This window comes from Fringilla coelebs, assembly GCF_963513975.1.
Source record: "Fringilla coelebs genome assembly, chromosome: 7".
Classification (NCBI taxonomy): domain Eukaryota; kingdom Metazoa; phylum Chordata; class Aves; order Passeriformes; family Fringillidae; genus Fringilla; species Fringilla coelebs.
In genome coordinates this window covers 22446199-22472815 of record NC_140035.1, presented here as the reverse complement: position 1 = coordinate 22472815, position 26617 = coordinate 22446199, and the positions used below count along the sequence as shown (strand labels likewise).

Sequence of the window (26617 nt, the reverse complement as noted above, 5' to 3'; positions counted from 1 at the left end):
AAAATTTGTTGGTGTTCAGTGTTAGCAGCACCAGCATTGTTGGCTGTTGGGGTGACTGGGGCTGTACACAGACAGAGTGTGAGCAGAGCTGGTATCCAGACAGACAAATGTTGTTTGTGATCTAACTTAGCCAACCAACAGTTTAATTTGCTCAAATACACACTGGATTGGGTACTTCTTCAAGATACATTGACTCCCAATACAAGTTGTTTGTGTACCTTAAGGTATTAATTTCCTATTAGAAAGGCTACAGATAAAAATATAAGTATACTTAACATCTAAATAAATGTTAGAGGTGTATGGAAGGACAAAATCTTCACTGAATTCTAATCCAGCATTACTGTGGAGGACTTGGCCAGCACTCGGACAGCATATTAATCACAGCCTTGGTCAGAAAGCTTCCTAAAATATATTACTACAGTAAGTGTTCTTGGAAGTGTTTCATATTGAGAGTTTGCTTGGTTCCAATTTTATTCCATGTGTCATTAAAGGGATTATCTCTCAAACCAGAAGAATTTTTTGAAACAAGAAAAAATAAAAGGGGCCTGCTGTAGAAGTGTAAAAGAAAACTGCATTGATGTTAATCTGTTCAGAATTGCAAGAAGTACAATTAATGCCTGGGGTGTTTAGATACGCTAACTTAAAGCATGCCAGTCCTTGATGTTTGCAATGGTACTTGTATTATATCATCTCCTGAATAATTCAGCTATCTCTTATTTGTTTCACAGTTAGTTCTTTCCAAGTCGGAGGCACTACCCAATATTTATAAAGAAAATGATACAAAGGGCAATAATCATTTTCTTTTGATGGGTTCCTATGAAAATTTAATTCTTAAATTCAGTCTTTCTACTCAATTATTTCTACAGACAAGAGTAGCAAGAGAAACACAGTATCCCTTATTACTTAGACAGAATCAAATATATATTTGTATTTATGAACAGAAATTCTGTTCTCTGCTTCTGTTGAAAATCGTCTCTTCTTTTTTTCTCAGAACACTACTTCTCATCTGCAAATGTTGATGCTCAATTTTCAACCCATTGATCAAGAATTTAATGCAAAACTATTTTGCAGTTCATTTTAAGACATACATTTTAATCAACTATTGCTCCATTCCCATTGATTTTAGGTGGCACTCCACGCCATTTTCAGTGATGAGTTCTGAGTATGTACAAATAGGCAGTAATCTAATTAAAACCTGAGTTACATCTTCTGCTAGCTAGGACATCCCAGTGATCCCATCCTGCTTCCCATATATGAATTATTGCTGGTCTTTTAGTTTTTTTCTATTAAGGATTGCCTGTAGCGGTGACAGTTTTAGTAAGAGAACATCCCCTGATCTTCTGTGAGTGGACTCATTCCACTCTCTGATCTCTTTTGAAAAACGGTTTTCTGTTCACTAGATTTCAAAGCAGTGACACTAAAGAATAAAGCTTATTAATTGTAGAAAAGAGAGAATCAGTGAAATTTAAAATAAATTGTGGAGTTGTATACTTATTAGCTAGAAAACAATAAATGAGGCAGTAAATTGTCATTGGAACAAAAGGACCAGTTATCTCAAATCTAGGGTTTGGCTCCATCCTTACATTTTTTACTAACTTGCACTTTGCACAATTCCCTACTTACTCTCACCTTTCTTCTGAAAATGTGCATTTCCTGTAAGCCTCCTTCTACAGCTGCCTTGCTAAGTCCAATTTCAGTTTGACAATTGGGAAGGGTACTTCTAAGGCAAATTTGTTCAGTGTAAGTTCTCTCTACTAATCCACCAGTGTAAGTAATCCAAAATTTGTCTGGACATTGCCTCAATTATAGTTTGTCTTTAGTGCTAAATCAGAGTCAAATAGTGCAAGATTAATGTGGCAAAGATGCCAATGTTTGTATATTCTTCGGCAATTTTTAGAATAATCCTTATGACTTTTGGTTACTGTGGAGGAAGTTTCAGCAGATTTTTTTCTGAGAGCTGATTCATATGAAATGACATTTATAATGTAAACTTACTCCTTGACATTTCTATTACTATAATTAAAAAAAAATGAAAACAGCACCACTAATGGAAGCTCTCATTTCTACATTTTAGGCTGACCAAATTTCTGGCTTTCACATAAGATCTGTTTTGTGTGTCCCGATATGGAACAGCACCCACCAAATAATTGGTAAGGCTTCCCTCATGGCTTTGTAATTTTTGAGCTAATGTAAGTGTAGTTTTATCTTTTTAATTCTGTGTTCCTTTACCTTCTTTTTCTCAGCTAAATATTGTTAAGAAGTTACAGTACCTGGGCTGCATGCTAAGTATCCAAGAAGGGATGTTTTGACTTGGATACTGTATGGGCTTTTTCAGCTTTCCAGCTGTGTTGTTGTTAAGTTATATATTGTACTCAACTTTAATACAATGAAAAGAATAATTCTAACCGTATTAGTGAAAAATGCTTCATATGTATTGATGATTTCCTTGGGTCTCCTTCTTTAGTACATGGGCAACTGTCTGCAGTCAAGCCTAGTGTTCATTTCCCTCTAATGATAAACTCTGGGTGCAGTCAGGGAAGATTTGCTGGAGGGGCTTGGCAGTGGTCGGAGTTGAGTGTTGCAGTGGCGGTTGCTGGATCAGGATGTGACAGAGTTTCAGAGGATCTTTGATAGGATTCTTTGCAGCTATGCTACACCAGCAGTTGGCCCTGTGTTATTACCTGCTTTTGGCACAAAAAGGAGTGCTTGTTAATAACAGTGCCAGACTCCTCTGCTAATGCTCCTCAGAAGAACTGACGTCAAAGCAATAGCAATTTATACTGGCAGGGCAAGAGTAGATCCCTGTGCACTGTGGCTGCCAGGGAGAGCTGAGATCAGAAGTGCATTGCTGAAGGCACTTGGTGTCGTGCAGGGTCTTTGAGCTTCTTTAGCAGAGGTTATGTGGGAGTTGAGCCTTTTAAAAATATGTCTTGTTTTTTGTTGTGAACTGTGCCTTATCTTCAAGAATGAGAAATAATTTGATCTCTTGACAGTGGATTAGTCTTACGGTATTTTTCTAAGGGATTATTGTAGCTAAATGAAATAGAAATGTTTGTTGTAGAAATCAGCATTAGTTCAGAAAATGCAATTTTCATTGGCTCAGTGAATTAATGAACTAGTCATGAGTGTAAAAGGGTTTATATACCTAGGTGGTGCTAAACTTACTAAGATTTTAGGAATGAAGGCACTGATTCAGTAAATTGTATGGGTAACTCCAAATTTTTAGGACAACTTATGCAATTGCTTTTCGCAAAGTGATCAAGATCTTTCTCAAGCAGATCTTAAACCTTTTGTGAAAAGCACTGTAACTTTTAGATTTGCATTATACTTAGAGGGTAAAGCATAAGAGCTGAAAGCACTAGTATCAAAACAATCAAATTATTGCACATCTGTGTCTAATTATTTTCAGAATAAATATTTGCATTTTGCTTTTCAGTTTGAAATATGTGGTTTACATTTTACCAATGAATAAAACATTCTGCATTGTGCATTAATGAATGAAGATTATAATTCATATTAACTCTTTCTAAAGGGGTAGCTCAAGTGTTGAACAGGCTTGATGGGAAATCCTTTGACGATGCTGACCAGCGACTGTTTGAAGTAAGCGGCATTCAGTTCAGCATTAACATACATCTCAGTAGCATTTGGTATTTCTCACTGATCTGCTTCAGTCCACCCCAGGGATGGGGGGAGAATATCTTGTCTGTATTTGCAGTTTGACAATAATTCTCAGAAATCCTCACTTAGAAGGTGGCATCCTAATTAAAACAAGTTTCTGGCATCTAATCTCTCATCTGGAGGCCAGTGACTCACCTGCATTCTTAAAATAACCTGTTTAAACAGGATTATTCCTAATATCTCCATGCAATTTCTTTTAATGATTAAGCCAGTGTTCATCTTTGTGCTTGTATTATAACTGATTCATAACTGACTCTCTTTTTTCTCTTTTTAAATTTTAGGCTTTTGTTATTTTTTGTGGCCTGGGTATCAACAACACAATTATGTATGACCAAGTGAAGAAATCCTGGGCAAAACAGTCTGTGGCTCTTGACGTATGTATACATCTTTGTGAAACCTTTTCTTGCTCCTACCTGTCGCATGTAAAGAAGCCCACTTTATTTTTAAAAACTATGATTATTTAAACTTCTCTAACGAAATTCAACAATGTAGCACAGTGGTCTATTATATATCTGGAGATTTTAAACATTATCATATTAAAAATATTCTTGATGAGAAAAAGCCAGGAGTTTTGAAGATAGCTTAAGAAATTTACATTATTCCTACTACAACAAATAATTAAGAGCAGTTAGAATTAAATTTCAGATCTTTTAAAAAAAGCATTATGCAAGACCAATTAATCTTAAAACATTGCTCTGAGGAAAGGGTAGCATCACTAAGATATTGGTATTGTTTTAAATTTCACATGTGATAAGAGGAGAAAATCATCTAGTTATCCCTGATGTGTGCACCTTTTACCTGTGTAATTCCTTTGAGTTTCTCCAGTACCCACCATTACAATACGAACCACAAAAATAACATTGGCCTGAATGAGATATGAAATTCTTTCCATTAAAAGAAAAGTCAAACCCAACTGAATTACCGTAAAGAGGCTTTTTATTTTTTTCTTTAGGGTTTGAGATATTAATCAGCATAGTGGGGTTGCATCCTGTGCTGCACACAGGCCTGTTAAGGCTTTCCAAAGTCAATAAGACCCTTGGTGTTAGAAATCCTAAGCATAAGCAGCTTTCTTTATTATTTGTATAAATCTACCCATGTAAGAGGAAAAGTTAAAAGCTTACCTTTTCAGGCCTCCTGTAAGATCCCTTATACTTTACAGGTCATAGTCATGAATAAGTCTTCATGTGTCCCAGGTGTTTGTGCAATATGACACCTAGGAATGAGTGCTCCTCCTGGCAAGAAAAGCAAGCAGTGCTAGATGTCATACACAGATATATAGGGATGACACTTCACATCGAAGTTTATTTTCTACTGAAATAAAAGAAAATTAAGTATTTTTTGTTTAAAAACAGCTGCTTTCTTTGATCTAGAAAAAGACTAATAACCATATAGCTTACATGTATAGATTTGATAGCCACTAATCTTCATTTAAGAGTATAATTTCCATAAATGGGCAACAGCTCTTGATTTTATTTGCATAAAGTGATGGAAGATGCAGGAGAAAAGTACTGAATGGTATGAGATGAAGGACTGTGGATTTTCACTAATAGAATACTTCATTAGTATTTATGTATTCAGCTATAATGGCAATAAATGGCACTTGAAAATTACATTGATATAAGATGTAAAATAAATGAACTTGTTATTTATAATAATAAGATTCTTATCCATATATACTGATACAGATTTTCATATAGTATTCTGATAAGATTTACTAATAAATAGAAGAGCAAAACATAAATAAATTATCAGGAAAGTTTGCCATGATTCAAAGCCAGGCTAATTACTTTTTTCATACTGAGGACACAAAATTTGCAAATTTATTTAAAGATTAGAATAATAAATACTTAGGAAGACTATTAAAATCTAGAGGGATATAATGAATACAGATCAAGGAGCATTTTGTTGTTAAGTGTAATCTGTCATAGCATAAGATATAATTTGACTAATCTTATCAGTTTCTGGCAAAAGTTGCAGTGTGGTCAGACAGAAAAATAGATACTATTTGAGAAAGGACATGATGTACAGAACAAATGAGTTTATGGTTTTTATTTATTCTTTTATAGTGCAGGAATGAATTCCTGTTACTGTAAAAGGTGGCATCTCTAAAACTGATAAGAGTAAATATGTCTTAGGACTTACTGCCACAAGGTGTTGCAAATCAACAACCTGTGAGACACAGTTTAGGTGTTTGTATGAATAACAGAGACATTCATAGATGAAAATTATTTCCAGGTGAGAAGCCTGTATCAAAGCTGTAGCACATCAGCAGGTCAGGTGTTGCAGTGTGGGGAAGGACCTGTCCTTGCTGGGAGTGCTCTGTCTCTGGGGGCTCCCTCATGGACCAGCAGCTCGTCCTGTGCACAGCCAGACCATGGCAGGTCCAGAACACAGGATGGCTCTTGCACCTTCTGCAGTGCTTGTTCAGTGTCAGTATCAACCCACAAGGACAGAATGTACTACATATAAATGGATGCATACTAAGAGGTAATAAAGAGCAGGTGTGCAGTACTTTGTACATTTTGTTTGATGCTGCTCCCTGCAGAATGGTATTGAAGAGAATGTCAGACACAGCACAGAGGTGCTGATGATAGGATGCAGTATGTGCCACTAGTATAGGCATTCAAGCTTTTCAGTATAGCAAAAGGCATTATTAAAAGTCCATAAATCTACTGTTATTTTTACATTAAATTATTTCTCTTTTGATTGTAGAACTTCAGGAGAACAATGTAGGAATCCTTATAATATTAAATTACTTACTGTTCATTATACCCTATAAAATTCCCTCCAGTATTCCCTGCCAAATGTATGCCTGATAACCTGTAATTAGCTATTACATGCTGTCAGTCAGAACAGAATTATCACACAAACGCTAATAAAATTTGCTTTAAGCATAACTGATTAGACTGCAGTAGAGAGCCCTGATATTGCTACTTGACAAGTGTGCAACAATGGTTTTTATCTTTTGTTCTGGGGCAGGTATTGTCTTATCATGCAACATGTTCGAAGGCAGAAGTTGATAAATTCAAGGTAAGATTTAAGTTTTTAATATACTAATTTCTGAAACTATAACTGTAAATTAATATTTGTCTAGATTATCTGAGAGAAGTTTTACATGATAAGCAGAAAATCTTAATTAAAAATTATTTACAATGTATATATTACATTTAAGGCTGTTAAGCAGGGAAGGTGGAAAGTTTCTTTCAGAGGATAAAGAGCCGCAGTGGTGGCTGCACAGCAGCAAAGTCCCATTGTCCCAGCACCAGCTACTGGAACTGCATGTCAATGTGGGTTTGGTGGCCTCCTCAGCAGAAACCATCACAGGGAAGTCATACCATGTAGGAGATGAGTGAGAGACTAGAGAAGAAGAAAGGAACTGAGACTTTACATGCTTATAGTGTGGAAGCTGCCCTGTGTTTACTAAAAAAGCAGAGCATTCACTATCCGGATTGTGCACAGGCTCAGAAGGCTGGACAGGAAGGTGAGGGATCTTCTAACTCCTGCAAGCACCCTTGGCAGAATGTGAAAGTGATGTGTTCTGAGTGTAGCATTGGTAGGGACCAATAATGACGTGTTCTCACTGAATCCTGCCTTGCCATGGGCTAGTAAGTGGGGGGAACAGTGCCCTTGATCTTTCTTCACTGCCAGCTCTCCAGTGCTGCTTTTGTGATAGACTGGCTTATCCTGCATGAGGAGGCACTTGGGAAATTTGGTGATGCTTCTCTTGACTATGAGGAGGCAATGCTGGTAGAGGGCTCCTCAAAGCTCCCATGGGAGGCTCCCATGGTGGGTATCACTGTTGGTCTCCTGGACACACAGTGCATCAGAGACTGTAGTGAGGTCTGGGAAGGAGATCTGGACTGCTGTAACTCCACCTTGATGGCACTCCCTGCTCTGGAGCTCTGGCATCTGTCTAGCTGAAAAATGGCTGTTGGGTGGTTATTTTGACACTTGGCTGTCAGGCTGCAACCTCCTTTCTGCACCACGGGGACGGCTGTGATGAAAGGGGGAACACATGGCTGGCAAAGAGCTGATCCTGCTGAGTGATCTGGGCTGAGGAAGGGCAGCTCTTGCTAGTTAATGTAGAGTCTGTAGATTATTGCCCAGATGATGGCTGTGCCTGGTATCTGTATCGATACCTGGTGATAAGGGTGTAATATTCTCCCTCCACTGTAGTTACTGGTACAATTACCCACACTTGTGTATGCTGAAGATGAGATTACTGAAGTATTGCTGGAATCAGCATGCTTAAAGATCATCCAACACTACAGGAAGTACTTTTGTGTGTGCAGCAAGTTGTATGTAGTGTTTGGCAAAAAGAACTGAACACTGTTCAGAAAGAGGAAAGAAAGGGGTAAAGGACCATCAATTTTCTTTTCTTTTGCTTTTGTATTTCTATTTACCTTAGAATACACATCTGTAGAATAGTTTCTATGACTCTCAGGATTCCACCAGTATCTTTATATGTTCAAGAGGGCCATATTTGATTTCTGTCAGCCATTGAAAGACAACTCTCCTTCATAGCCTCTGTAGTTGAAATAACAGCCTGCTATGTTACTCTTTGGACTCAGATGCTCACGTGATGAGAAGCTATTCTACTTGTTTTCCCAGGTGACTTCATGACAAAGAAATGTCTTTTCATTATCCATTTACCTTGAAGGCATGCAACTATCCATTTAATGGCTAATAATAAGGTAAAAGGAAATGAAAATCATTATTCATTAATAATTCCAAAATATATAATTCCAAAAGACACGTCTTATAAAGAACATAGATGAGAAAATAAGGAACATAACCAAGCAATACCTAAAGTAAGTTAGGCTATTTTTTCAGAAAAAATGTCCCTTTTCTATATCTATATCCAGCTGTCTCACTTTCAGTTCCTAACAAAATTTCTCTCAAGTAGTTTTTGTTAATGCTTTTGCACCACTGGACGTAAACAAAGCAAAAGAACAAAAACCCAGAGACAACCAGCATGTCTTGTGGGCCTGTGACACAGGGCTCATCCCAGAGAGGGCCATCCATCTATGGGATGAAATTGCTCCCATCTCCCTGCTTACAGCTGGCCTCCCTGCTGAGGTCTCCCAAGGCATCCTACCCTGAAATCACTGCTCTTTCCCTGTTTGTTATATCGTTATATTTTGTTTAAGCCCTTTGTTATATTAGGATCATCTTCTAGACTTGACTGGCTAATAAACCATCCCTCCCTCTGGGGGTGTTTGGGGCTAAATGTGTCCCCTCTCTCTGTGGTGATTTATTGGCAGGTGTCAGAGCAAATGTCTGTTACAATTTACCCAATGTCCTGGTTCAGTCAGAGCAGAGGCACACACATGACAGAAACATCTAAATGAGAGTGATGCCAGGAGATCACTATTGGCTCCTGACTAACACAACACCCAGCAGTAATTAATGACTTTGGAGTGACAATACATTGGGTTTGACAACTTCTCAACATATTATCCCAAACATACTGTAACTGGATCCCAGGATCTTGGAAATAATTACATACTCTTGTAGTACAAGATTTTCTTTCCCTCTTTGTAATCTCATTATTTATAGTTTTTATAAATTTTTTTCCATTAATTTTTATTTGCTCAGTATCTTGAGAATATTGTGATAAAAAGTGAAAAATTGCAAGTGTACTTAAAGTTTATTTTTGCTCTGGCTTTTACCAGTGAATTATTTTATTGCATTATAGAAAGCCCAGCAAGAGTAGCTAGAGTTGATTTTTTTACTTGAAATTTCATCACTAATTTCTTACTGTTAGTGGATGAATTCACAAACACACAAATTCAGAAATATACCCATCTTTTAATAACTAAGCATAATCACTGTGACCAGGTTTTGTAAAATAAATAACATTTATTTCTGTTTCTTGTAATCCCATCTAAGAATTAATGAAGAAAACCCCACCTTTATAAGAAACCCTTAAGATATTAAACCTTTCTCCAGCTGGTTATCTGGGAAAAAGTGCAAAGCACTATTGCTGGTGGAGCTAGAAAAATACAGAGGGAAGTTTGCAGTATGGAACAATAAAACATGAGTGTATGAAAATGGACCATATCATACAATTGCATACTAAATATTTTCAGATTTTTTTTTAATTTTCAGGTTTATATTATTATAGCTTCAAAAAAATGGAAATTAAATATACTGTTGAATTCACACAAACTGCATAATATTTTTTAGGTTTTCTGATATGTGCCGCATTACTGGGATCGGTAGATTTCTGAAACCATTCTTCCAGGTACAGGAAGAAAAACTAAACTTTACTTTTAATAGGCATTTGCAAGTAAAACAAATAAAACCCCATCACCTAGAGTGCAAATTTCTTTGAGAATGTCTGAAGTTTTCAGCCAGGTTTATCACAATGCTTCTCCTCTCTTGCATCTACATAACTATGCTAAATTCAAACTTAATTTTGGCAAGATAAGCTAAAGCAATGCACCACTGAATCATATCCATATCAATTTTTATTTTATTAATTAATGCATAAGGACTTAGAAGTTAGAAATAGCTATGATTTTAAAAACTGTGGCAACTTACTTCTCCCTTGTATTTTAGACTTCAAAGACTATTCTGTGATTTCTGTTGTGTACTAGTGGTAGTGCTATAAACATTTGTGTCATTGGAATAGACAAGGCCCTTGAGATCTGATTCATCTGAGATGGAAGCTATTCTATAGCAGCCTATAGCAAGCCTGTGCTAGGTTTTTTCTTACTGAAATTCAGGTTCTGCAAAGCCTAAATATAGTTATGTGTTAGACAAATATAGATACATGAGTAAAGAACGGAGAATTGTGTTCAGGACAGGATATTTATAGCAAGAGTTACTGATTTATGAGACAGTAATGAACAAGTCCTGTGACTTAGCAAGCAGCCCCACAAACACACACCACCTTTAAATTTAACCAATGTAGTTTCCAAAGAGAATATGTAAACGCTGTCCTATTATGGGAAACGTACAAGAAGCTATTTTTAAGAAGCAAGCCTAATTGCGCAGCTGTCAATGGCATAAGCCAGATCAATATTTAATGACTATGATGCATTATTTATAGCCCTGGGAGAGATTCCCTTTTTTAGGTCAAACAGCACACAGGAGAGATACACAATGGAAAATAATGTATCACCTGCTTTACAGAATCTTCAATTAAAAATGTAGCATGAGTAGCAATTTCTGCATTTCTCTGTTTTGTAGCCTGACGTGTGGCTATTTAAGATCTACCTTCACATAGGGAGGCTTTTGTGTCTTTCTTAAAAACACTTGTTTAACTACAGAATGATGCAAAAAGTTGGACGACAACTTTTAAGACTGCTATTGTATATGACAATGTAAATGGTTGAATCCATGAAAGATGATGGATCTATGTGAATTTGATACTTGGAGTGAGTTATGTATGATTTAACATTTGTTATTCATGCCTTATGCACTCTTAAATGTATAATGATGGGCAGCACAATGAGAACAAATGAAATTTTTGTACTGGTTTTATCTTCAATATTTGAAACAATAGGGAAAGCATTCCTTGGCTATGTTATTCTCTGCTGTGATGTCATCTTTCAATTTAGAATTACTGTAATTACTTTTATAACCTTGTAATTAAATATTTTTTAGTAGCTTATAGTAATTACTTCATAGTCTTCCACAGTAATTAAAATTCAGAAAGGCAATCTGGCCTTAGTTTTTGACCACAGAACATGGGGTTATGCGTTGCTGCTTTTTTATGGCACTGCAGTGTCAATCAGTTTGGTACCCTGTGTTTGTTTCCCTTCGTGTGTGGGGAAACACAAAGCTCTTCACACGCTGCAGGATTTGCCAGATTGGCCTCCAAGGCTGCTCACACTCACTTCCCTTTGGCTGGCACGGAGCTTTTCCCTAGTGCTATTCCAGCTGCTCAGCTGCTATTCCACTGAGAATAGCAACCATAGGAAAAAAAACAAAGAAAAAATTTGAGGGTAACCAGGGCTTAAGTGTTAATATTGAATTGTGTCCCCTTTTCCCCTTTTGAGAAAGGTACATGATTACAAGATGTAAAGGACAGTTTATTTCTCTTCTTTTCCACATCCACTGCCCATGTAAGACAAGAACTAAAGCACTGTGTTAAGAGTTTCATAGCTCATCAAACCAAGGTCTTCTTGGTATTACATTATTTAGTGTGCTTTGACATGTGCCCATGTCTTCAGTTGTCATAGAAACAAGAAGTCAAGAACACATTTGCAATGTGTTACACTGAAAATTATAAACAATTATAAAATACTGTGTGTTTATAGTAGATTCTGAAACATGAGGCTGTCATCTGACTTCAGACAAGTGCTCTGTAGTTCTTTTTTTTTCCCAATTTCAGTGAACAGGGAATGGCATGGAGAAGTGGAGTAGGGAAAGATTGTTCATGGTGTTTTCTCATAAAATGTCTGGATTTAGAGACATCAAGTGAAATTAGGGTAGAGATTTTAATCCCATTTAAAATCTCTCTTCAGCAAACTTGTAGTTAAATTACATGACCTATCAGTGTAGATATAGTTAAATGAGTTAAAACGAGGAATTGGCAGAAGGAAAAGGCAAATTGAGACTGATGTTCTCTGGGTCAGGGAACTCCAATGTGCAGCTCACCAAAGCAGAAGGGAGTACACCGGGGGGGGGTATGGTTTTTTCAGTTCAAATAATATTCCCTGAGGGTTTTTGCTTATTTTCTTTCAGGAAGTGTTTTATCAGAAATAAAGATAGTTGGATGAATTCTGCATTCTCATGTCAGAGACATGGGAGGCACCTTTCAGGAGTTACTTTTGGAGCTGTCCTGCTAGACTGGTGTCATACTACTGTGCCTACCCTAATTCAAGGAATAGTAATTGAAAAAGCTAGTGGGAATTCTGAATTTGGTTTCAGAAACTTAAGCATTCCGTTTTATTAAAATTTCAGCATTTGAGTTTATTGGCTTCATAGATAATCAAGATGAGATTAAACTGCTGCAAAAGGTCACTGAGGGGATTCCTCTTGTAAAATTTCTAAAATGGCCATATTTATTTTTTCAAGTGAAAACATAGAGCTCCCACAGTAAAATACTACCTTTCCTCCAGGGTAAATGGAATATGAATTTTCCAGGATGTTGTGGAGGGAAGGTTCAGCAAGAGTACTTTAGCCTGGTGAGGCTCAAGCACTGAGCTGCCCTCCTGGGTGCAGCCAGCCCTGCCTGTTGGCTCTGGAGGGGTCCACAGGAGGCTGCAGTGCTTGTGAGGACAGATCCACCCTCTGAAGATTTGCAGTCTGACTGGGCAAGTTCCTTGTCCCTGTGTTGCCAAATCATCTGAGCAGGGCAGGGCACTGCTTCATGTTTTGGTCTCCCATTTGCAAGGAGGGCACAGAAACATTAAAACATCTGTGAAAGGTTTCAGCAGTTCTTCTTTAGGACTGCAACAAATTTGTGTGATGCAGCTGTATGGCATTTATATGGTAAGCCTGCACAAAACTAGTTTATTTTCTAGTGTAAGGGATAAGTAAATCCTGTTTTAAAATAAATCTTTGTTTTGAAGAAAAACTGTCTATGAATTAGGAGAGTAAAGACCGAGTTAAGAAAGAAGCCTGGGGCCTGGAAGCTAGATAAAGCCCACTATTTAATCATATACCATGCCCAGACAACTTTTTCTGTTAATTTATGAGTTTAGCATAAGTCATTAAATGAATTTTTAAAAGGGATAGGCTTCTTTCAGCAAGGAATAGATTCTGGTCTGGATAGCTTCAGGGCAAGGGTATTGCAGAAGTCAATAAGGAACTTCTGTGGAATTTTTTTAATATGCAAAAGCAAAATATATTTATTCCAGCATGTTTATGCTATGCAGAATAATCTTTGGATATATTTACACTGTAGGTTAAAAAGAAGGGATCTTAAGGGCTATCATTTAAAAAAGTGAAAAATCAACATTTATATTCTAACTGCAGAGTGAAGACACAGAGTAACTAGAAATATTAAAAAATAAATTACTATTTCCAAGATCAGCTACTTCATAGTTAGACCAAAGCTTAAATCTCCTCATTAAATACCTTAAAAAGTAATAAATTTTAATCAATTAAAATAACAGAAAATTAATATGTGCATGATCAAAACAGTCTTTGTAGTAGTTGCTTTAGAAAGCCTTATTCTCTAAAGCTGAAATAGATTTCAATTGATGTAGATAACCCTAATTATTTCTGCTACACTCTAATATTTACAGTACTAAAATAAAAACATTCCAAGTAGTTGAAAAATATTACTGACTTACTGCCTTTAATAGTGGCTGTTTTTCAGTTTCTTAGTAATTATGCACAGTAATACAGTGATACTTAAACAACAGACATTTTCAGCAGAGAAGTAGTAAAACACTTGGATTATTAAGTTGTCCATACTAAAAAAAGCATGCTGGTACTATGCTGCTCTCAGATACTGGATTTTTGTTATTCATATGGGAAATCTTGTGTTTCTTTGTTTCTTGCGTCTGTTTCCATACGCAAAACCCCATTTGGTCCAGGTCTTGATAATGCTTAGAAAAACAAGTTAGAAAAAGCAATTGTTGGAACACAACATTGCTCCCAAGTGAAGATGATTTATTACCCAACAGACCTGTTGTCTGTCCTTCAATCTGATCGGTCATCATGCTCCATAAGAATTCCTTGTCAGATGGAAAACATCAAGGAATAAACAGAATTCAGCATTGCTACACTACTTAGCCAGCAACCATGCAAAAATGATAAGGCATGGAATATATTTAAACTGCCATGCAAGCCACAGGGGTATCTTATGGATGATTAAAAAAGGAAAAAATATTAACACTTGTCAAATAATAAAGTAGTGTACTTCAGTCAGTGACAGACTTAGGAATTTCTATTAGGAAAGATTTGAAAATAGGAAGAAAAATTTATCTAGCAGACTCATGCACTGAAAATGGGCCAGCATAATTTAAAAATCTGAGGTACTTCAGTGAGAGATGGTAATTTTGGAGTTCTTCAGTGTGACTTTAGCATGGTTCTTTTGCCACCAACAAGGAACAAATTATTCCCCACACAGCTGATAAGACGTCCCTTGGGCTGGCCCTGTATGTCACAGCTCACTCTTCTGAGACCTGCTTTCCCAACTGCTCCAGAAAGACCATTGTAGTGTTTATTTTATCTCATGGAAGAAGGACATTTTCAAAGAAATCTATAAAAATGGCATAATACTTCACATTTTAAATTATTCCTTATTTATCTGCGCTTGATATCTTCTGTAGCCCCTGCAGGCTGAGAACTACAAGTAGGAATTTTCTGGTCAAAAACAAGAGGTGCTTTGCACCAAAATTTATATAGATAGAAACTTTCTAGTTGGCATTGATATTATCAATATTGATTTTAAATTAAATAATTAATATTATCAATATTAATTTTAAAATTAAAAACTTAGTTGTACTGAATTTAAAAACAGGAATTATTTTTTCCTTAGCATATACCCTACAAATGGAAAAAATTCTTCTCTGTTTATTTCTGCCTCTATGCAGTGTTCCAGCTGCAAGCAGTTGTTTGTCATAAATGCTTGCTTGTGTTGATTTTAAATTATTAATGGAAATATTTCTAAAGGCTTTTTTTAAAAAATATTTTACAACAAGACACTTAAATGTTCCCCAAAGGAAGAAGGCAGTGTCCTTGAAAAGCTTTTGACATTTCCAATGAGTTGATATTAGAGTTAGAACCTTTTTATAAGTAAAACTCTCCAAAGTGAAGAATGGGAGATGTTTTTCTGAGATGAATCTGTTTGGCCACTGGGTGCCATCCTTGCTCCACTTTAAGGCTGGTCGCCAAGCAGCATTTCTGTTCAGCTGTAAAATCCTGCGAAAATGTAATGCCAGTGCAATTTCACACCATCGTAATGTTTGTGTGTGTGCATGTGGTAGAATATGTTCCCAGCACAAGGCAGCGTGCCTTTCTTGCACATGTCACTGAGAGACTGGGGAGAAATACCCTTACAGGTTCGGCCATGTTAGATCCTGCAATTTTATTTATTTTTTATTTTTTATTCCTCCATCCGCTGGTGAGAATGAGGCTGTGCTGAAAGGGCTGTCCCACACATGAGCGTGTAAGTGACCAGGCTTCTCTGCAGTATTAACTTAGGCTCTGGCATTATTTGAAAGAAAATAATTCCCTGGATGCACACTTGTTTTCTAGATCAATTTGGGATCTATGGGCCTGGATCATCCAAACAAAATATTATCTAGACAATATTATGTACAAAAATACTTGTAATTGCAATCTTGAATAGGTTATTTATTACACTGTTTCACTGGCTGCTCCAGGTGGTGTCTGTTATTGGTTTAGTCTGGGCAAAACCCCTGGCACAGTAAACAGCAGCTTCTAAGAGAAATGGTGTCAGGAGTTCTGTGGGTTTAGTCTTTCAAATGTAAACTGCAAACACTTTACATATATGAGAAATAGACTATAGCACACACACCCCATCATAATCTGCCTGTGTGTACAACAGCCTGCCTAACTCGCCTACCCCTGCTTTCTCTGCTGTGACACAGCTCTGTGTGTTCTGTGCCTGCAACAAGCTCGGGGCACACAAAAACCCCACCGCAAAAATAATAAAAAAATCCACTTCTATGTATGGCCTTCATAAACTCTACTGTAAAGCTGATTCCAGTACCTACTTGTGCTACCTCTACCTTCCCTGAAGCAAACCTGTTGCTGTGAGGGAAAACATACAAGCAACAAAATATATACATGTATTCAAAACATGACTGTCAAGAAACAAGTGTTTATGTCAGTATTGCAGCCTTTTACCTCAAAGTAGTAATATATGAAAGCAACCTTTGTTTAGAGAAAAATTATAAAGCTAGTAGTATGTGGGTAGTAAATAAGGAGCTAAATAAATATAAGATTTAAGGGCCTGTTATTTGTTTTTGTGGAAAGAATGGGATCTGCACATTTTGGGTTTTGTCGAAAAGTTTGTGATGCCGAGGGTGGGTTGTGCATGAACCAGAGGCCGTGCTGCAGTGCAGGGTGCTTAGGCACGTAGGTGCTTAGGCTTTCTCTGCTGGGGAGCTCTGTGGATGAAGGGGGCAGTGGAGGATGTACATTCTGTCCTGGGGAGAGGAGCTGGGCTCGGTGTTCAGCCTGCTCTGCAGAAACCTCACATGGGATAAGCCTTGGCTTGTGAAGCTGTAGTGAGATGAACCTCTGGTTCGGGGAGAAAGCTCTTTTGGACAGTCCTGAGTGCTCCTAGGGAGTGATTTATGGGTTCAGAATAGGATGGCTGGATTTCTTTTAAACCTGTAATCAGAACTCGACAAAAAGTAAGGAGAAAAAGACAAACGCGTACTTCCAGGAGAATCTTGGAAATGTTCTCTGTAGGATTCCTGGAAACGTACATTGTAAGGTTGAAGGTGTTGTCAATATTATTTATTGTCCATCTGACAGTATTCTGCTATAGCTGTCGCTCTAGCAGGTCTGAAATAGGACTTTCTCCCCAGTGGAGCAGTAACCCACTCATACATTTGCATAACTTTCCCCACCAGTCACTGCACTGCCAGCCTGATTTGTCACAGCTGCTCGGAAAGAAAATTTCAGTGGCTCCCAGGAAATCCCGTCCAGTGCCATTGTGCCCCTGCAGCACCACCATGGCCCCAGGGTGACGTGGGACTGGTGGTCCTGCATGTTGGCTTTGGTGCACTGAGAGCTGCTGAAGTGTGCTGGGATCACCAAAAAAGTGTGACACAAGTGCACATTGTGGCTCTGGTGGGATTTCTGAGGTTCTGGCTTTGGGGTTTTTTCAGTGTCTGATCTTGGCAACCCCTTCACTTTTTCCACATGCTCTCTTCCACTGTATGCCCAACTGAGAGTTGCAGGGCACAGTTTGGGCTCTTTCACCAATGTGTGAGTTCCCCCTATGCCTCCACATATGTCCACCATGAGAAGAAACCTGTCCCTGCCCCTTCCACTCTTAATCATGTTTTTCCACTTCTGAGTCTTCAAGGAAGGAGCTAGAACATTTCTACTTTCTGGGTAGGAAAAGGCTATGTTGTATCCCACTTTTCTCACCCTCCCAAATTTACAGGCATATGGGGGAGGGCCAGTCCACATTACCCATTCTGCTCGTCATGGGAGTAACAAAGCTGACTTTTTGCCACCAAAACCAAGTAAAGCTTTGTGGGAAATGGCAGCCTGACACTTTTGTAGTATAGAGAAATAGTTGCCCTAGGTTTGCTGCTTGTGTTTGTTTGAAATTCTGAAACAGAGACTGAATAGACCCTTTTGTACAAACTTCTCATCTGCACTGATGGCCATAAAAACTCGACAGTTGCTAGCCTGCAGTATGTGACACACTGGTTCTTTCCTAATCACCATCAGCCAAAAGGACGTGAACACTCCCCAGCGCGCCTTGGGAGATCATTGTGTCCAATGTCCATGCCCTGTAAAACTCCAGTCCTAGGCTGCTGTGGTTATGGACTTTGGCCTTAAGAATAATAGATGCCTAGACCATTAATTTTTTTTATTTTATGCCCCTGTTCTTTTAAAATCAAAATTTCTTGTTCCTTTTATTGGCTGCCATATATTTTGTTTCTGTGTACTAGGAAACAACTCTAGCATCAAGGATTGATTTTTAGTAACATAAAATAATGGTTTTTGCGCCTATTATAGTTTGTTACAAAATTTTACATGTCATTTTTATCTCTGAAATGTATTCTTTCTTTTTGATGGGTCCCAATTTCAGGAAGCAGTATGTTCAGAGAGGATTGACTGACTGATTAGAAATATTTAAAATGCTTTCTGGTTTTTAGCTATAATTCTGGGGCTAGCTGTGGAAAATTGTGTGTGTGACTGTAATGACATACCTTCCCTTGCCCTTTTAAAATGAAAATTATAAGAAGACAAATCCTTTCCTCAGGCACATACAGTTTGATCCCCAAAGCAGAAAGTAAATACCATACTTTTGTCCGAAGTCCACACTGTGTGGTAATAAAAAAAAATCCTAAATGCTATATTTGATAGTTATATATTGCTTAACATCTGCTTGTTCTGATAGAAACAGACTAAATAGCTTTCTTAATGCTGTGAAGTTTCTCTTTTAATTAAAAGAAATACCAGCATCATCCTGAGCAGTAGTTGTATTTGGTAAATGGTCAAACACAACTTTTTGAATCAAGTCTAAATGCACCTTTCTTTGTTCTACATTTCATGTCTAAAGTACATGTTAGGCTGTTAATTTACCATTTGAAGGTGGAGCAGTTGCAGTACGTACATATACATGCTTCAGCTGCAGATTTTGAAGCTGGATGCATGTACTGCATTATTCTTGGTTTACAGATGTAAAACTTTGACTAAATCAAGGAATGACCTTTTCCAGCAAAGGGCTCAGACACCTGCTGTGGGACTTGGGGCAGAGTTTGGGCTTTTGATCTCACAACTGCAACCCTCTGTTTCTCTGTAGGGTTAATCTGAGGAGATATAAAATACACAAAACCTGTTCCACCCTGCCTTTCATCCAACAGCTGTTCAGATATAAGACATTCACAGAGACTGGAACATCGAAGGAGTGTGGTAAAGCTGACAGCTGCAAAGTGTATTTATGTGGCAGCATGAGGTTTCCTTGGGGCAGGGGCATAGGACTGGTTGGTCTCAAAGGCTCTCTCCAAACGAAACGAGGCTGTGTTTCTGGGCGATTTCACTAATGAAGGCAGAGCAATGCTTCTGTGATAATCATGTTAAAAAAATTGTTAGAATCAAAATCAAGAGGAAAATATACATCAGTAATTTCCATACCCATTCCCCTTTACTGTAAATTTTATAAAATTCCCTTTTCACGTCACTGTCCTGCCTCTGCTTCAGTTGTCATTTGAAAAGAGGTTCTAACTCAGCATTGTGAAGGGCAAAGAGTTGACACCCACAGTCTCCAGTAACAGATGGAGGCCTTTAAAAGCTAGTTTGCTCTGGGCATTAAACATGCTAGAGCTGCAACATTGGATTCTTTCTCTTTTGGAGAGAGTAAATGTGTCAGACTGGAATATAACAGGCTTTGGTCTTCCATGGCTATGAAGAAGTACAAAATCTGTCCACTGCTGTTAATAACTGACTATAAAGATATATTTTAAAAGATGCCTGCCTGCAGCTATAAATATAAGCAAGTATTTTAGAGGCCTTTATATATGAAAAGAACCTTTCACAAATAAAAATCTTTGCCATCAGAAAATGATGTCTTCAAAATGGCTTCATGGAATCACAGAAGATTATGTGAGAGATAATGAAGGCATCACATTTAAATATTCTTCACTTTGATACTTCCTCTTCAGTTTTTGATGATCATCCCTTAAGGTTTTTCAGATCCTAATCTTCTCAGAGATTTGAGATGAAGAGGTTCTTGAAAAGGCAATTTTATTTCTTCTCTGTGTGTCATGTTGTCTGGAGCTGCAGTTTCACTCAAGTGTACATGAGGTCAGATCCTGACCTGCTATTCAAATAGCACATGGACTCTGGACTCTAACAGTGCCCCTGGGATTTAAGATGTACACATTATTTTGCTAGGTTGTTTTGCCACATAGTAATATATATTTCATGAGATATCTTTATTTGTGTTAAATATAATCAAGTTCGTTTTTACTTCTTTCCATCAGTTAGGCAGTGTTTTCTGATGAGGAAGCCTTGCTGATCATTCCACATGCCACTGTAAATAGGGCTATGCAAAAAGTGGACTACATTCAGTAAGTGGAAGTTGCTGTTACAGAATAGTTCTGGTACCACAAAGGAAGGAAGCTGAGTATTTCAAATGGCAGAATGTATCTTTTTCTTAAACAAAGCCATACTAATATACTTATCAGTATGTTTCAAAATACTTTCCTTGCATAATATGCACTGATGTCTTATCCACAGGTACTAAAACTGAAGTAGAAAAATTTTAAGATGAATTTTAAGTAGGATGTCAGTGTTTTCTGTGTTTAGCTGTACTTCTACCATGGTAGTGCACATTTTACAGAGGAAGAATGCTTTAAGAAGAACTCGCCAGCTTCTTTACATCTGATTTTATCACATTATCAAATATGGATACAGAAGATTGTGAAGAATATGCTATTAGATGAGTTAGTGAAAAATCATTTAGTAAGCATTTTCCTTCTAAGGCTTTATTCATCCACAGGAGGCCCAAGGTTTATTAATACTGAACCAAAAATGTTATTTTTCTGTTCCCATGGGCTGTCTTTTATAGTGGCCAGAATTGTGACTGTATGGTGAAAGCCACTTTGATGTTCCACATGTTTTGCAATAAGAGGGTCATTAATGACATATGGCCTTTTGTGATGGCTGATGGAAACTAAGGCTCCACCAGTCCCTTGTCTCTCACCTGTTCACAAGTTATGAGCAGGCTGTGATAGAATTTACATGGTAGCAAAGAGCAATGAGAGAAGGAGAACCTTGTCTCCAATCTGAATTGAGTACAAAGGTGCTTTTCCTCCTTCATATATTCATTCCACCCTATTCCATGCATGCCTGACTATGGAGTAACCCCAGATCTTATCTTATGCTCTTGTTTGGAGACATGATATCCTTTTTTTTCCAGCTACCTACAACTGATGATATTTTCCTAGTCTGGCAACTGCCGAGTTTGTATTTTATTAGGCAAGACCAGTTGCCTTCCATGTGTTCAGCCAAACTTGTGCTCTTGATTCCCTTCAAGACAAATTTTTGGGTTAGTACTGGGCATATGGAAAGTGACCAGAGGAGGCCCATCTGGCTTTAACTTGCCATAAGCTCACAGAAGAGTCATGTGAATTTTCCTCAAGGATATGAAGAGCATTGAAATTGCTTGATTCACAGGGTAAAAAGATTCCAGAGTAAAATGTTCTTGTTCTTGTAAAATTGTTTTAAGAAAGGGGAAATTAAACTTCAAAATATTCAAAAACCCATAGCCTTTTAAGGGATTGTAAATCACTGGGGTGCTTTAAAAAATAATTTCACTGTAACTTGAATTTTAATTGCCTGCCCCTTCCTTTTGCTGTCATGGTACTTCCATCATCTCTGTTTTCCTGAAAGGGAGTGTTGCTATTGTTGTTTATTTTAAGAAATCCACTGAAATTTTTCCTGCAGTGCTGCTAAATTTCAAGGAGGGATATATTTTAGTATTCTGTGTTACTCATATTTTTATATATCTATGTAATTTTAAAAAATTAAGTTTTAATGACTGGTCTCCTTTAAACCCTGGACTTTTGCATTTCTAGCCTAAGAAGCTGAGGATAGTCAATGCCAGGTGCAGCCAGAATACTGCTGCAGCCCCACAACATATCATTTTTTTAACATTATTCAAATTAGGCTCTACACTCATAATTCTGTTGTTTCCTTTATTGCTGTTGTAAAGCAAATGGTTCTTTTATACAAATGTTATCTCCTGGCTATTAATTCAGCAGTTATTTTGGATTATGGCACTCCTGTTAAATTTAGGGATGTAAAAACTCATAAATATTTAAAAGTTTCAGACTGACGTGGGAAGAAATTGTTTTTAACTTGCTTTGTTAATATCCTGTTGTTCAATTTGTAATAGATTTGGAATATATTGTTATTTCTCCACTGTTTGACAAATGGAAAAACAATTTTAATTGAGCAACTGCTTCAAGTGTTCTACCTTGCATTGCAACAGGCTGATAAAAGTGTTGGTTTCCAGGAAAAATAGCAATGAAAAGATCTGTATTCTGAAAATGTTAATTAGATCCCACTTCAAAGTTAATGAAAATGCAGCAGTAAGTTTGTAAAGATTGTTTGATAATTTCAAAAAGGTCTACTCACAATCATGTGCTTTCTTTCAGCTTGCTATTTAAGCTTTTCACTAAGGAGCTAAGGAGTATGATGCACAAATGTGTTTCTTCCCCAAAAAATTATTATATTGAGTCTTATTTCTATTCAGTGAGTGTGTTCATAGACTTAATATTAATGTGCATCTCCAGTATCTCCCAAGTCTTTGAAGAATAACTGAATGATAAAAAAGTCAGAATTTTTGTAAGATTGCTGAAGGTCTGGACAGTACAGTCCCAGGGCCAGCATTCCTGCTTCACACCTAACCACAATTTCTTTCTTTATCTTGGAAGTATTGACATAGTTTTTCGGATCTTAAAGGAGGTTGAGGTCTAACTCCTGTTGGGATCATCTAGAAGTATTCCAGATATTTCAGTGATTACTCAAAAAAAGATGCTGAATTGATCCAACCTGGTATGTTAGTATGTTATAAGTATGCTAGCAGACAACTGAGTGTGCAGTTAACAGAGCTTGCATCTCTGCCCAGAGGTTCTTGAGCTGTGTCCTGGGATGACACTTGACTTGATGGGCTTGCTGTATTCCCTTGTATCAGTTTAACTCCCTGGCACAGTGCCATGACTTTCTGAGGTACTGGTATGCTTTACTGGGTACTGAACCAAAAAGACTTTTCTTCTACCCTGCAAGGAAGTTAAAACCACATTGTTAATACTATTTTATGACAGGTTTACATCGTCTTCTCCTATGTGGTATAGCTAAAGCACCTTAATCTCTGCAGTGCATAAAGTAATTATTGAGGTGGCACTTTGTCTTCAGCTGAAAGAAGATTTTTACATGTCAGTAACTTGTAGTTGGAGTGCAGTGTTTCAAAACACAAGTTTTCAAAAAGGAAACCATAAGTAGTCACATAGAACCTGTTACAGTCAAGGTGAACTTATATTGCCGTTGCATGAACTAATTGGTCTTTTATGCAAGTGTGTAGCTGGTTGTTCCACAGCAGCTGTGTCCATGTGATTTTAACTAATTCAGCACTGTCCAGCTCAGCCTGTGGGCTGGATCTGGCCCCTTGGAGAGGCTGACCCATCACCCTCTCACTGCAGGAGACAGGGGACAGATGCTCCATCAGCACCCCCTGCACCTGCCACCTCCAGAGGGAAGAGCAGCAAATCTGAGGGGGCGTAAGGAAGGTGAAAGAAGCCTGGGAGGTTTGTCAGCACCTCTGCCTGGCTCATGCAGGTGGTGCCACTGAGCAAGCCACAGCACATCTCTGTGTTCAACTACATACATCAGCCAGGCCAGCATACATTCCTGTGTTTGTGTGTGCAAGAGCAGCTCATTTCATTCTTACAAACAGAAGTCCCTGTTATACAGACAAAGCAAAATGTATCGCTTTTGCGGTTGTTTTACTGACTTCCTATAAAATCAGCATGCTGAAAATTCTTTTATTTTACTTTGGAGAGTACTTCTGCTAGACATTTCTTGTATTCCTCTTCTTCTGGTTCTGTGTGCGTGTAGTGAATGGTGTAAAGCAAAGGGCACTTGTATACTCATGATTGTGAAGGCATTTGGATGAAGAAATTCTGCAGAGCAGTATATTTACTTTGGATTTGTAAATGGTAGCAATTAAAACTCCCAGCTTCTGGCTATCCAGATGTTTCTTGCATTACAGCACTGTAATTTGCATTGGAATATATTGTGTTACTGCAGTGGCTGTAAAGTGGTCAGCTTTCAGTCTAAATGCTGTATCAGGGCTCCAGTTGGGATGGTGAGCATATTTCCTGCTCATACCAGGTTCTTCTCCTTCCCACTGTTTCCACACTCTGTTAGCTTGACGTGTTTGTGTTTCTCAGATGAAGACTTTTACTGCTCAGCATTTGAATCAAGCAGGGAATGTATCGGCAGGTCAGAACTGATGTACGGTTTGCTTCTTGTAAGAGTGAAAAAAAGGACGGAAGTTTTGAATCAGAAATTTCCCTTTGGCATTTTCAGGCAGCAAACATCCCTCTGGTGTCAGAGCTTGGCATTGACGATATCCATTTTGATGACTTCTCGCTCGATGTGGATGCCATGATTACTGCAGCCCTGCGGATGTTCATGGAACTTGGAATGGTTCAGAAATTTAAAATTGACTACGAGGTAACCATCTGCGCTGCAAATATCTGCTGCTTTTGTCTTGGCACTGCTCTGTCCATTTGTACACATTTAGTGGCCCTGCTACAAATTGCGCTTTGAATTTCAGACGCTGTGTAGGTGGCTTTTGACGGTGCGGAAGAACTATCGAATGGTCTTGTATCACAACTGGAGGCACGCTTTCAACGTCTGCCAGCTGATGTTTGCCATGTTAACTGTGAGTACCCAGCCACACAGCCCCCCAGAGCTTTTACTGCTACACTGCCTAACCTGTCTAAACATTTTCCAGCATTCAATTTCTTTTCTAGTTATTATGCCACTCATTTCCAATAGCAAAGCAGACAGAATTTATTCAACTTAAGGCAGCACATATTTGGCAAAACCTTATAGTGTTTTAGTGACAGTGATATCACAGGCACATTAAAGTGACTGAAAACAGATGGCAGTCTTGGAGTGCTCTTGTTATTACAGATCTTGATCTTACAAAATATTTTTCTTTTGGAGCTCTTTGATTTGACATTTATTTCAAACTCCTAATTGGGAAGTACAAAACCAAGGATTAGAATCCCAAAGTACTTATTATGTTGATATTTATTATCTCCTTATTCAGCTTAATCTAAATAGTTTTAGAAGATACTGCCTCAAAACGTTTGAAAATTATCTTCAAGCATAGTGATCTAAGTGAATCTTGAGTCTTCACTGGACATTGTTAACACTTAGGGATTTTATTAGTGTGTATCTCCAGCAGTACCTGTAGCTCCTTTCACCACACAAGTAAATTCTACTGAAATTTAAAGTAAATTCTGCTGAAAGTACCACTAGAACAAGCATACTGCTCTCTTTCCCTACCCCACAGCAATCTCAGTGCAGGAAATAACCCCGTTTGGCTAGTTCATTCTTGTTAATGTACCATCAAAAACTCAGGGGTCCTGGATGCTAAAACTTTGCATGTTGGATGAGAAAAAGAGACTCTGACTTCCCCTGGCAGGTGAAGGTGTCATTCTAGTGCTTGGTCAGTCCCAGCAGGGTGGGTGTGTTTCTGTGAGTGTTGGTGGAGGCACAGTGAAGCTGTACCATGCACCATGAGACAAAGGAAAGGAAGACATCCAACGAGAGAACCTCTTCCTCTGGGCATGAGGCTGCTCAGCTGAGCAGGAGGAACATTGTTTCAGCAGGCACTTGCTGATGCTCTCTAAGGAAATTCGGCGGTAAAGCCTGGGTGATGGTAGTTTTTATGATTTTATTAACTTGACATGCCTTTTTTTCCCCCAGTTTTAGACAAAGGAAAAGCATTTCACTCTGATGAGTATAGGCAAAGGCGGGCAGCGCCGCTGGGTGTGAATTACAGTAATTTCTGCCGGAGGCTGCCGGGGCGGGGAGCCCCCAGCCCCAGCGGTGACACCCCTAGGTGGAGCTCCGAGGCCAGGTTTGCGGCACGCTGCTCTGCCGGTGAGACCAGGCACCTCCATCCCGGCTGGCGGAGCCTGCCCTGGGGCCAGCAGAGAGAGAGCGAGCGGGGCCCTGCTGCTGCTCCAGCAGCCACCAGCCGCCCGCCCGGCACCCACCGACAGATGCTCTCACCGTGCCTCTCACAGCGTAATTTCAGAGCCCTTTTAGCAGTCAGCACAGGGGTGCAACTGTCTGTGAGATGTGATCCAGCATTTTTAAGCCAAGTTTGTTTCCTTGCCCACGCTCCTGGTAATAAACAGAATGAGCAATTCCGTGTGCAGGGCTGGATGTGAGTGGCCACAGCACTGGAGTCTCCACACATCCCACCCCGCTTTGCTCTGGCTGAGAACAGAGTAATTCAGTGCATGATCTCTTTGGTGTGCTCTCCCTTCCAGATACAGGAAGATTCATTTTGTGCAAAAAAGACATAAAAGAGAAACTTGACATTAGTAATAATCCAAGGCTTGCTCCTATTGCATTTGTTTTGGGGATACCATCCAAGTTAGTGTGTGCCTTTTTTTCCCACTGGTAAAAAGGGGGAAAATTCTTAGACAAACCCCTTGAAGGGCTTATCAGAGCCCTTCTCTGCTGCTCAAGAAGGCACTGCTTTGTGCAGTTATGGCACCTTATT

At 38.4% G+C, this 26617-nt stretch overlaps 1 protein-coding gene across 1 annotated transcript in view; it reads left to right on the top strand.

The window, feature by feature from the left end:
- The window catches only part of PDE11A (phosphodiesterase 11A), a gene marked incomplete at both ends in the record, with an annotated part of 106994 nt that overhangs the window by 50010 nt on the left and 30367 nt on the right, over positions 1-26617 (top strand). The window contains 6 exons of the mRNA XM_084209793.1: positions 2075-2150; positions 3533-3600; positions 3960-4052; positions 6658-6708; positions 24397-24543; positions 24647-24754. Of these exons, the coding sequence (XP_084065919.1) occupies positions 2075-2150; positions 3533-3600; positions 3960-4052; positions 6658-6708; positions 24397-24543; positions 24647-24754 (543 nt within the window). The remainder of the gene's footprint in view (positions 1-2074; positions 2151-3532; positions 3601-3959; positions 4053-6657; positions 6709-24396; positions 24544-24646; positions 24755-26617) is intronic.